Raw genomic sequence first — 12,817 nt, 5'->3', positions numbered from 1 at the left:
TAAAAAAGTTTTGCATGGCAACTTCAAAGTTTTTTTATTATGACTTGTTAACACGTATCTGAATTTTATTAGAAATTACAAAGGAATACTTCGAAGTTCAAATATTTTTATGAATGAATATGACGTGAAATTGTGAATATTCAATATACATATTATCTATATTTTGTAATAATGGAGGGTAGGTACAACCACATCTATATTTAAAATGTGTTATTCTTGATTGCAAACCAGTTTGTTACTTTTTTATCATATATTTAAATTATCAGCGTGATACGGGTAACTGATAACGGAATAGTGTTGCTGTTGCCCAATATAACTTGCTTACGACTTGCGACGGGGATTTTTCAAATCAATTCTCACTTGCTGTATCGCGTCAATCGTCCGTCGTCATATTAGGGTAGGCGTTTAAAGGGAAAACACGTTACTTGTTTTTAAAATGAACAAATTAATCGGCCTCACCAGGAGTTTTTCCAGTTCCAATTCATTAAATGCCATTAAAACGGTTACGGTTATTGGCGGAGGGCTCATGGGAAGTGGGATTGCCCAGGTAAGTTATTTTTTATTTTAATTAATCTAGATAGTTGTATAAATTTCTCTGTATGTGACCTATTTACCAAGAAACTTTAACTCAAGTAAATATTAATAAAATTAAGTTTCTTAGATTGCAGCCCAGGCAGGACAAAATGTATCATTAGTAGATTTAAACTCTGAAGCCTTACAAAAAGCCCTTAAATCAATTGAAAATAATTTGACAAGGGTTGCCAAGAAAGTTCATAAGGATGATGTGGCTAAAATCAACAGTTTTGTAAAGGATTCCCTAGCTAGAATTAAAACATCTATTAAGATTGAAGATGGGGTAAACTCTGATTTGATTATTGAAGCTATAGTTGAACAATTGGATGTGAAACAACAGCTTTTCAATAAATTAGATGAGGTAAGTTATTTTAAATCAATATTGATTAAAGAAAAATAAAACCACTTATAAAAAGTACAATTGATGTTATTAATGTTTGAATACCTATTTTTTTTTGATTACATAAATTTTTTGTATATTATTTTCAGCTAGCTCCTCAGCATACAATCTTGACAAGTAATACATCATCAATTCCTATCAGTGCAATTGGTTCTGGGATCAAAAGGAAAGATAGGTAGGTTTCTGCCCTATTCTCATGTATACCAATCAACTATAGTCCCTTATTTTGGTTAAACTTCATCTTTTCAACATCTAGACTTGGTGGTCTTCATTTCTTCAACCCCGTACCAGTGATGCGTCTCATTGAGGTGATCAAAAGTGACGGCATGTCAGAAGAAACCCATCAAACCTTAATGGAATGGGGCAAGTCTGTCGGAAAGACTTGCATCACCTGTAAAGATACACCTGGATTTGTGGTTAACAGATTATTAGGACCATACAGTGCTGAGGCTTTAAGAATGTATGAAAGAGGTTAGTAAAACCTGTGCTACAAATAAATAGAAATTCTAGTTATCTAATTGCATGGATTATAAATAGTGTGCTGTGGGATATTTTAGTTATGTTATACTTTTATTTTTGTGAAGGTTTTAATTGGTTACGGTACTATAATTCACAATTCATTCAAATGTCCTTCAAATTAACACACCAAACATGGTTTTGAAGTTGACCTTATATAAAATTATTTTCATTAATATTCTTATGTAAAAAGAAGTAAGTTTCTAAGCAATTTGGAATTTATTTTATTCTTTTACTTTTTGTGCATTCAAGAAAATTTTACTTGAAGATTTTCTTGAAGTACATAAGTCATCAAACTAATCTTGCTGCTTAATTTTCTACTTTGGGGTTTACCTAAATTTTTCTTTATTGACACATTATTAACTAAAATTTATAACCTTAAGAATGGTGCACACGGGTATACAATAACAACCCTAGCAATGGTCTTTTTAGCGTCTGATTTGGTCTTGGGTGAAGTTATTTAAGAATTTTCTGGGTTTTTGTTTTTGGATAAATTAAATATGTTATAATGCTTTGTGTTTACTGTAACTGGAGGTAAGTTGTTTATTATCTAATATTCCTGTTGGCTGGTAAAGATTTAAAAATGATTGTTTTCAATCCTTTGTTTCAATTAATAAATATATTCATTTCTAATACCTTACGACTCAATACAATCTTAGAGTTTAAAAAATTTTGTAAAGCTAATGACATTATCATGTGTATGTCAGTTTAATGTATATCTAAAATATTATTTCACCTATAAGAAGTCACATACATTATTGTTGACATAGGTATATATGTCAAAATCTAAATGTATTTATTCAAATTAACTATGTACACAAAAATATGCTTATAATTAACTAATCTTTATTATCAGGAGACGCCACAATGGAAGATATAGACATTGGTATGAAGCTTGGTGCAGGTTACCCCATGGGACCTTTTGAATTGTGCGACTACACCGGATTGGACACCAACAAACATGTGATGCGTGTCCTTTACGAGACCACCAAGGACGAAGTATTCAGACCCGTTCCTCTGTTGGACAAAATGGTAGCCGAAGGAAAACTTGGCGTCAAGTCCGGAGAGGGATTTTATAAATATAAAAAATAATGTAGAAAATACGTAATGCAGGAGTAGTTACAGGGATAAAGGGTATCTATAAGTGAATGCATTTTGTTAAATATATATTTTTTATGAAATTTTATAATAAAGTTTTATTCTACTGTTTATGATTTTTAATATAATACTGTAAATTCATCTAATGTCTAGAGAGATAAAAAATGTTTATCTCGTATATAATATTTTATCAAATATCCAGTGGGAACAAGATAAAGTGTAAGTGCCTTGAAGTTTAATGATTTCGTAAATCTATTATTTGTTTTACTTTATAGAAAGTAAATGAATATAGTGCTTATTGAACAAAAAACAATATAATTATAATGTAATTGCTACATTTCTTAAGTTTTGAACATTGTAAGCGATCTCTTTAATGTAATGTTGGCGCCATTTGGAATTTTCGATTTAAAGCGACAATTAAACAGTTTTGCTCTTTAATAATTCAATTTCACAAAATTGTCCTTTAAATTTGCGAGCAATTTAAATCTGCAAAATAAATACTTATATTATTAAATCGGATTTATAAATGCGCGTAAACTTAAACATTATATTATTATTATATTTATACATACAAACTCTGTCTAGACTCTTACTCCTTAGGTTGACACCACGGCTGTGCACAAATGGAATTTGTCTTTGGATTTATATTTTATTTTTATGTGGACTTAACCTAATGCAATACAAATCGGACACTCAAATAAGTTTGAAGCGCAACATTTATAATATTTTAACTTTTTTTTGTATCAAGTGATATTTTTTTTCTGTGGTTTACACCTTTTTGTCTAGCAACCGATTCAGGCTTAACGTTCCAACTTAACTCAAAATAACTTTATTCATATAGGTAAACAAGTACACTTATTGACTTTCATAAGAAGGAAAGAAGGTAAATTAATTATTGTAAATTTACGTTTACTACCAGTTCGCAAGTCAAGGGGGTAGAGGGTATTAAATTACATTTGTAGTGTGACTACTATATTGTCAGTTGTTATTACAATCACGTTGTAGCATAAATTGTCTTTCAGGCGATGCGTCAGCTAAAGACATCGATGTAGCGATGAAATTAGGTGCTGGAATACCTATGGGTCCACTAGAACTGGCTGATTTTACTGGTCTCGATACAAAACAGGCTATTTTAGATGTAATGCTACAGGCCACTGGTGACCCCGTATTTAAACCTATTCCCTTGTTGGACAAGATGGTCAAAGAAGGGAAATATGGAAGGAAGACTGGGGAGGGTATTTATAATTATTAATCGAAATATTATCTATGAAACTTTAAGACATTTTTCGTAATCTGTAGACCGTGAAAAAAATGTGTGTCTAATTAAAATCGACACATCTCTTAAATTGTGCAACAATTCATATTGTATGTGTATATAATTCGTTGCGTAAATAAATTTATTAATAGTATGTGTAAATAAATTTAATACGAAGTATCTTGTCCTTATATATTATTAAAAGTTATTTATTATTATTTTAATTTTATTTGAACCTGAAGGGTACTTTAAGGCTGTATTTTGTCTTTGATATTTACATATCATAGACATACCTTCAGCATAAACTTACAGCAATTGCACAATTCATTTAAGTATTGCTTAAATGTATTTAAGTAAAGACTAATTTAATTTTTATATATAGGTAGGTTGAACGAAACGTAAATTTAACCGAAGTAAATGAAAGCCAAAGCTTTTGCGTATATTCTGTAAAGAATTATCCACTTTGATGTTAATAACACTACAATGTTTAGCTTGAAATCGTTTTAGAACGTAAACTTAAACTCGACTATGACAATTAAATAAAAAAATACCCTTGATACTGCTAAACAAATAATAATATAGATAAAACATGAAATTCCATGAAGACATTGTTGTAAATGCGAATATGGTATTATAAAACCGATATCTATTGATTTCCGAGTTGATAAGATTATGATTCTCATTTCTCACTGGGAATCTCAAGTCAGTTGAATATTAAGTTGCGATTCGAGTGTTTTTATTTTTAAAAGGTATTTACAGGTGTTTTTAAAAAAATATATATTTATTGAACCTCAATCAGTGTTTTATATATACAATGGAGTCTTTACTATAAACGGCACGGCGAGAACTCAGCTAAAACATCCAGAGTGAATAAGAAATATTTCAGAAAATATATCTTCGTTAGTCATATCAATAAAACACTAGTATATAATCAAATTTAATAATACATACGAGTGCAAAATAGTATTGAGCCATTGATCGAGAACTGGCACGAAGTTTAAAATTAAACGCATTATACATTTCTGATTTTTACGTTCGAAAGTGTACCTACTTAGTGTTACCTATGTGAATCAATGCTAGGGATAAGTACTAATAGTTAGTGCCTTCTGTATTTTATGCTGGACCGGTTTGAAACGTGTTCGGCCTTTATTAATTTTGTATAGGTCGAGCGCCCTAGGAAGTACCTACTCATTTATTACAACTGTAAGCCATTGTTTATAACAGGTAAAAGGTTTTTTAAAAGGTAGAAATCTATAATTTCATCGAAACGATGATCACAAGTGGTTTTTACCTTGCTTTAATAGCATATGATAAAAAAATTACAATTTCAAACTTAATTTTTATGGGACTAAACGAGTTTTTAAAAAATAAACCGAAGTCAATATACATGTTCATTGTTATCGACACTACACATGTACTATACATAATGCGACTTTTAAAAGATTTAAAAAATGCTTAACGATAATTTTGTACGCTTCTTAATTTATTAAATTTATTCTTAATTTATTATTATCTAAAGAAAAAGTAATTTAAGATTTTAAGTTGTCGCCTGGTAGATAGTACCATGACCCCAAAGCTGGTGTTTTCCTCGCTCAACGAATAAGTATCACAATACAGTGAGGAAACGCTGCCAGCGTTAGAGGGTACACTGCACAGGGAACATACTTTTAAAATTTGTTTTAATTTTCTATTGATTAATTATTTTTATTACTACCTATGTAAGTAAAGAAAATTGTAGTAAATACTGTATATTTGTGTTTTGGAAACAATAAACTGTAAGAAAATGTACTTATATAGGTTTTTGGGTGTATTAAGCATTTTATGAATCGCATAAATATTATCCTCGTTTCTTAGTCATGTAGTAGGTCATTGGCTATATATGTATAATACCATGTCATGATGTGTCGTTTTAGTCAAATATATGCAAATATTTCCTTTCATAAGACAGTTATTTACTGATCTCCAATGAGCACAGCGTTGCTAAAGTAATTTTTAAATGAGGGTAGTTACCGAAAGAGCTATTGCCCCTGTAAATATTTGCCAATTGTATTGTTAAAGGTTGCCGGATAAATGAGTGATGTTCCGCGAAAGACGAAAGAAAGAAAACCTCGCCGGCAGAGGTCCATCTATCAGGTTTGTACATTATTACTTATGTAAAATTTTCTGTGACTGTTGGTTAATAGTTATTAGTTAAATTTCACTGTTTACTGCTTACTTAAGTTAAGGATTTAAATACTTACAGTTGATAACAAACGTTTATACAGCTTTTAATTTAGTCTAAAGAAAACTACGTTTATGTGTTGTAATATTTTATTATCCTCATATTGCCAATATATATTAACTCTGAAAGGTATTGAACGTATAGACAAGTCCTTTTATTGATTTATAAGTCACAAATAATTTAATTTTTTACATAAGTATTTCAAAGTAATAAACATAGCTATGATATATATGTTTACTCATATATGATAGTGGATAACTATAAATGTTTAATATAAACTATTTTTGGACAAACCACAAGGTCAATGAAAGTTAAACTACTTATTTGTGATGTTATTAACCTTGCATTGGTAATATAATTTAGAACAAAATTTGAATTGTGTTAAATGTTTCTTACTAATTTATCAAATATTTATATATTTCGTTTCATAATTAACTTAAACGTTTTTAAATCTAAACTAACGTTTTACTAAGCAGGCAATGGGTCAGATTATATTTTACCAAATGCTTAACAGTAGTTGACAAGGATGTCGCCCCAGGCAGCTCAACCCTGCCTAAAGAATCGAAAATTTTTTAATTTTTTTTTATCTTTCTTTTTGTCAACATTTATTTTTATTACTTAAAATATTAGTAAGATATGAGTTCTTTGAAATGGCGGTTAAATAGGCATATTTTGGATATCCACATGCCCTCCTGCTGAATAGGCTACATCAGGTGGAATTGTGTCCTATCGGCAGTTCAGTTCTGTATAAAAAAAAGTTAACATGTTTCATTTATTGTTCTGTCGATACCACGTTAATGTTTAACTTGCTTTAAAAAACTTCTACTTTTCCCATCCCAACCTACTTCTACTTCAGTGGTTTGGGAGGGATAGGATGGGCGAACCCCGCCTTCACAGTCGGCTGGCTTTAATGAATGAAAAATGCATGATCATTAGTAAATGATTTGCGCCAAATATCTTGAAACATTATTCCAGGTCCATTATAGTCTCCCTGCTTGCACCGAGATGACAGCTAAGCCCCTTTCGAAACCATACGAGTCCCTGGAAGTCCATAAATATGGCCGCCAAGTCGCTGGCCACACCAGCACTGATGTTAGCAGCAAGTACTTAGGTGAGTTCTTATATTATTTTTGTGATATTTCGATGTAAGGTTTTTATACTGTAGCTACAGTCCATTTTACCCGTATATTAATAATGAGAATGCCACGCACTATATGTTATGGAAAGTAAATGAAAACATTTATTTAGCCACATCACATAACATTTTTAGTTTAAGAAAACAGTTGTTGCCAGTGGTGCTACAACATTCTTTAGGTTTCAGATTTTTTTATCTTCATGATCATTAGTCAATCTAATAGGCAAGTGGCTTATCTTTGTTCAGCCTGCTGTGCACAGCTGGGGATCAAACCTACGGCCTCGTGGATGATAGTCGCACGACCAAGAAAAGAGGAGTACAAAACATATTTCCAATCGTAACTTATTTCAGGGCTGCTCCAATGCAACAACGGGACAATTCTAAAACCGATTCTCAAGGAATCACAAAAACGTGAAGTGGACTTCTACACAAAAGTGTTCTCATCGAACGAAAAAGATTTGGTTCAATTCAGGGAATTTGTGCCAAAATACTTTGGATGTAAGAAATTTACGTACAATGGATTCGAACAGGAATATATTATTCTTGATGATCTCACGGAGAGGATGCTGGAGCCTTGCATCATGGATGTTAAAATTGGTAAGGTTTAAGAATTTAAAACGTTACGTTATATCAGTTTTCAATGATCCGATTTGCAGTTATTAGTAATACTTGGCGAATAAAAAGAGTGGTGGAGAGTTTATTGCCAGTTCTTCTCTTCCGTTCTACGCCCTTGATTTGAGAACTGGCAGTAAATGTAAAATTAGAAGCATTCAATGTATATTTCTTTTTTTGACGTTCATAAGTGTACATTGTGTTACCTACATGAATAAATGATTTTTGATTTAATTTAAGTAATAAAGAACATCTTAATGGTGTAATCTAACCAACTCGATCGAAGAATTTTCAAAAGAAAAACTTTGCAGGTAAACAAACGTGGGACCCCATGGCTTCACAGGAGAAAATAGAAAGAGAGAAAAGCAAGTACAAGAAGTGCAAAGAGGAGTGGGGCTTCTGCATTCCAGGGTACCAGGTGTACAGGTTGGACAGCGGAGCCCTGCTCAAGTACGGGAAGGACTACGGGAAAAAACTGCATGGTCACGTTGTCACTGCAGGTTAGACTGGTTTATTTATTCAATAATAGTACAAAATAATTGGAGATTTTTATTCTGTATAAGTTGGTCTTGGAATTGATTATAATTATAAGTTTATTTCGGATCCATAACCTCAGAAGGAATTACTTTAATTGCTTATATTTTTTATATTAATTAAATATACTCTTATATGTCGCTCTATTTTGTAGGATTTCTTTAATTTGTTTCGATAAAAACTGCTATAGAACAATTCTCATCCCTCAGATCACAGTTTCGAAGCCCAACCGGGCACGAATTGACATTCTATGGGCGTATTTTACAATCACACGTCACTTTTCTCCTTAAGGAAAATACATAATCACGAAACAAAATGAAATCTAAGCAGGCTCAATGATGTTGATGAATATAAAATAATGTTAACTTTGACAGCCATCAAGAACTACTTGAACGGCCAGGGCGGTCACCTCTGCCGCGCCTTGATCCTGCAATTCCTGTCCCGGCTCTGGGCCTTGCAGAGATGGTGCTCGAGGCAGACCTCGTTGAGGCTCTACTCGACATCCCTGTTGCTCGCATATGACGCCGCTAAACTCAGGAGTTGCTATGGGGAAACTGCGACCTTTGAGGGGTCAGTATCTTTGAACTAAAGCTTGGAAAATGCATTTAAACTATTTAACAACCATTTACTGAAGCAATATTTTCATTTATACTTTGGAGCAGTCGAATTTGACTGAAATTGGAAAGGAAGTTTATAATGAAAATTTTGATTTTGGTTATTTACAGGAAAAAAGAGAAATGCCGCCCAATCCCTCCGACGCGTCGTAGGTCAATTCACTCGTTACACAGTCCCCTGAGCGGGTCCAATTTCAGCGGGCTGTTGTCCCCCACGGGACCCGTGTACAAAACGCTCAGTCCCACGCGCCTCACGATTTGTAAGCCCCTGTCCCCGCCCCCGGTCACGTCTCCCTGGACCGAAGCCCTGGACAAGTTGAACCACAATCACTCCTTCGAACACAATTACGAAGAGAAGCTTTGCAAGATTAAAATGAACTATCGAGCCGTTCTCGATCAGCTGAGTCAGGATTCCCCGACTCCCAACCTCTGGGGAACCCTCAAAGTGATAGATTTCGCCCACGCCTTCTTCAACGAGGAACAGGAGAAGGCCGGAGACGAGAACTTCAAGGAGGGCGTCGACAGTTTTGTGGGCATTTTTGAAGCTTTGCTGAGAGAAACGGATGATCAAGTCTTTTGAATGATGGGAGATGGATTAAATGAGTTTTATTAATTTGTGGCGCCAACGACGCGAGTCCTGAAATATGTAATTTATGAGGTTTAGACTCATTGAAAGAAAATGCCACAAATTTATTTGATCCTACTTTTGACGTAATAAACATGTGCCAAATACTTTTGTAATAATTATATTTTAGCTTAAAAGTGAAGTATTCATTATAATTAGAATTTATCAAAACTAAATGTATTTTTTTATTAGAATAATTTATTTCCAAGAAATACTAAAACTAATGTCAAATGTTTGTGATGATCTATCAAATATTTTAGTTAATTATAATTTGAAATTAATTTGTGTTTCCTTCAAAATGTCACACATCCTCACGGGCAGGAGACAAACCTGATGTTAAATGATACCGCCCATGGGACGAGCGTCGACATCTACGACTTTAAAAAAAAAATGTCACACTCAATTCCAGAGAATTCGCGAGTTCGTTGCCGTCCTTTTTAAAAGTTGTACGCTCTAGAGTCTAGAAGGACCTTAAGTCGAATTGGTTCTGAAATATTTCAGCGGGCAGCTGTGTATTTTACATTGCGCCGCGCAACCAGCTGCCAAAAAAGCGCTTAGTTGTGGAACGATGGAATTCGGAAGAGATATGATATTTAGGGCCTGTTTCACTATGTCAAGTCAAGTCAAAATTTATTTATTCATATAGGTAACATAATGTACACTTATTAACGTCAAAAAAAGAAATATTAAATGATTCTAATTTTACATTTACTGCCAGTTCTCAAAGCAAGGGCGTAGAACGGAAGAGAAGAACTGGCAATAAACTCTCCGCCACTCTTTTTAATCGCCAAGTTTTTTTTTACACAATGTTTGTAAGGAGCTGCAACCACTACACCATGTTCCATATGACATATTGAGTAATAAAGAATAAAAAAATAAAAATTTGTCCTATATCAGCAGGAGGCATGGTGAAAAAGGAGCACGTACTTACATAGTCGTGAGAACAACACGCAAATACGTAGTATAAACAACTAATATCACCGCATACACGAATTCAAGTACGACCAGTCACCACAAGTAGCACCCGTTCACGAGTATGACGCATGGCCAGCCATCGGCCACCTCGTCATATTTTAGGGAGAGAGACAACCCGACGAATGGACGCCGCCACAAGCAATGACATTTAATTGAGCATGACGATCCTTGAAATGTGGACTTGGCTACACAAGAAAATAGTAATATGTAATACTAATTATACTGAAATAATTTGATACCACATGTATCACGGTTTGTTTCCACTTTACATTTTTTTTTAAAGTCGTAGATGTCGACGCTCGTCCCATAGTCTGAAAATGCAACCGATGTATGTATGGATATGTATGGATATAGTGCCAAATAGGTATGCAACACAAATTATTCGAAAGATAAAAGTTTCGAATAAGATGCTTTGCATTTCATGACGTATAGCGCTATCTGACAGTCGTGAAACGCAAAAATACTGTCTATCCTACCAATAAGTAATAAATAGCTTTTTTTGGAATTTATCCGGACATTGTGAAACAGGCCCTTAGTATACTCTCTACCTCTCTATAACTCAGGTGCAGGTATCAATTCGAATTATTATCTTATTCAGAGTTCCTCTGAACACTCATTGGCCAACGCGGTAGGAAATGCAGAGTGCATCTACGCATACGAGCCGCCCAGGACCTAATTATCCCTTAGAGAACCTTAGAGAGGCGCGGGTGCGTTCAAATCGCGTCTTCGCTAGATGTCCCCTGCATATTTTAACTAGACCGAGATAAAACTCTAAATGAACTGTGAACTGGATCTACAAGCAGTTGGCCGATTCAGTATCCAAATTAGATGTAGAATCGACGGTTCTAAAAATCTGTCAAAAACTAGAAAAAAATCAAAGTAAAGAGATGAAAATAAAACAACTAAGTATATGCCACTGATTTAGGAAAAACCTGCGCAGAATAATGGACGCATCATTTGGCGCAGTTTTTATAAATTTAACACAGGCCAAGGATGATATTTCTGCAAGGACCCCAAAAGGTTTGTTGCATTCTGATAAATAGCCTAGAGCGGTCAGAAGTCAGAACTCTCGATCAGTCTCTGGAACCGCTGATCGCTGAGAACAGAGAGAGCTGAGAGACTATTATTATATATATACGTTTTTGGGACTTTCTTTGAGACCGAATTTGGACCATACGCAGTTGCAAAATCGGTAAGCCATCGGGCTCGCTCTATAAATGTCCAAGGAAGATAGAGCTTTGCAGACAACACGTTGCCAGAATATGATTTCCGGTATCGAAGTTATTATGTCGCACAACTGGGGGCTGTACAAAAGAAATTTTTGCCCATTTTAAATTATCGGATGAATAGTGGTAGGACTATATACAAGGAACTTTAAAACTGAGTACTAGGCGTAATTTGATAGATTGTGTCACTGTGAGAAAAATATGTGTATCACTACATATTATAAAACAAAGTCGCTTTCTCTGTCCCTATGTCCCTTTGTATGCTTAAATCTTTGAAACTACGCAACGATTTTGATGCGGTTTTTTTAATAGATAGAGTGATTCAAGAGGAAGGTTATATGTAAAATAACATCCATTAAATAGTGGAGAAGTACTGTTATTTTCGAGGTTTCTAATGTGATGTCGATTACATTTTTTCCGCTTACATTGCAAACGCAGGCTGACCCTACGAGTTTTATCAAAATAATGCACTAAGTATTGTACACATTGAAAAGGTCTATGTCTTTCTCTTATGGATAACCCACATTTTTATATACAACGTTCACAGATTTTCTGTAGTGTATTTAGTATCAGCATTGCACCCGTGCGAAGCCGGGGCGGGTCGCTAGTATGAAATAATTTGTTCAGATCTTCTTGAACTCATAACATTTAATGTTCCTGCCAGGTCTCTACGCTCACACAGAACTTTTAACTTTCCGACTCCCAGAACCAACATTGGGTTCCGCGAGCCTCTTCACAGGATGTGTTCTTCTTTAGATTCTATCAAAAACATCGACCCTTTTTCGCATTACTCTCTTTATTAAAAAAATAAATAAAACAACTGTTAATGTCCTAACTCTTCCATGTAGGGTGTCATTGTCATGTTTTGTTTTGTTTGTATCATATAGTTATATTGGTGAAACCTATTGTGGATACATCCAATGTGTTTATTTTATTATTTTTAACTTTATTTTTATTGTAAAGATGTGTCTGTTTTATTTCCAAATAAATAAATACTAAGAAGATAGCCTCAAAACGGCTGTTTTGAAAGCTC

At 33.9% G+C, this 12,817-nt stretch overlaps 2 protein-coding genes across 4 annotated transcripts; both read left to right on the top strand.

Moving 5' to 3' along the window:
• Positions 1–52: 52 nt before the first annotated feature.
• On the top strand, positions 53–9,864 carry LOC110999112 (inositol polyphosphate multikinase). Of its 2 annotated transcripts, none has more exons than XM_022268025.2 (7): positions 53–178; positions 5,901–5,975; positions 7,039–7,174; positions 7,550–7,795; positions 8,122–8,310; positions 8,719–8,914; positions 9,070–9,864. In XM_022268025.2, exons 2-7 carry the CDS (start codon positions 5,913–5,915, stop codon positions 9,536–9,538), a joined length of 1,299 nt encoding a protein of 432 aa, XP_022123717.2. In that variant the 5' UTR covers positions 53–178; positions 5,901–5,912; the 3' UTR covers positions 9,539–9,864. The 2 variants fall into 2 exon arrangements, with proteins under 2 accessions (XP_022123717.2, XP_022123716.2); XM_022268024.2 differs by lacking the exon at positions 53–178 and adding an exon at positions 4,439–4,591.
• Positions 308–3,884, top strand: LOC110999115 (probable 3-hydroxyacyl-CoA dehydrogenase B0272.3). Of its 2 annotated transcripts, none has more exons than XM_022268029.2 (5): positions 308–547; positions 662–934; positions 1,063–1,148; positions 1,230–1,444; positions 3,610–3,884. In XM_022268029.2, exons 1-5 carry the CDS (start codon positions 437–439, stop codon positions 3,837–3,839), a joined length of 915 nt encoding a protein of 304 aa, XP_022123721.2. In that variant the 5' UTR covers positions 308–436; the 3' UTR covers positions 3,840–3,884. The 2 variants fall into 2 exon arrangements, with proteins under 2 accessions (XP_022123721.2, XP_022123719.2); XM_022268027.2 differs by lacking the exon at positions 3,610–3,884 and adding an exon at positions 2,346–2,698 and having other exon boundaries at positions 332–547.
• Positions 9,865–12,817: the final 2,953 nt, after the last annotated feature.

Source organism: Pieris rapae, chromosome 21 (assembly GCF_905147795.1).
Source record: "Pieris rapae chromosome 21, ilPieRapa1.1, whole genome shotgun sequence".
NCBI classification, from domain to species: Eukaryota; Metazoa; Arthropoda; class Insecta; order Lepidoptera; family Pieridae; genus Pieris; species Pieris rapae.
This window is presented reverse-complemented; position numbering and strand designations above follow the sequence as displayed.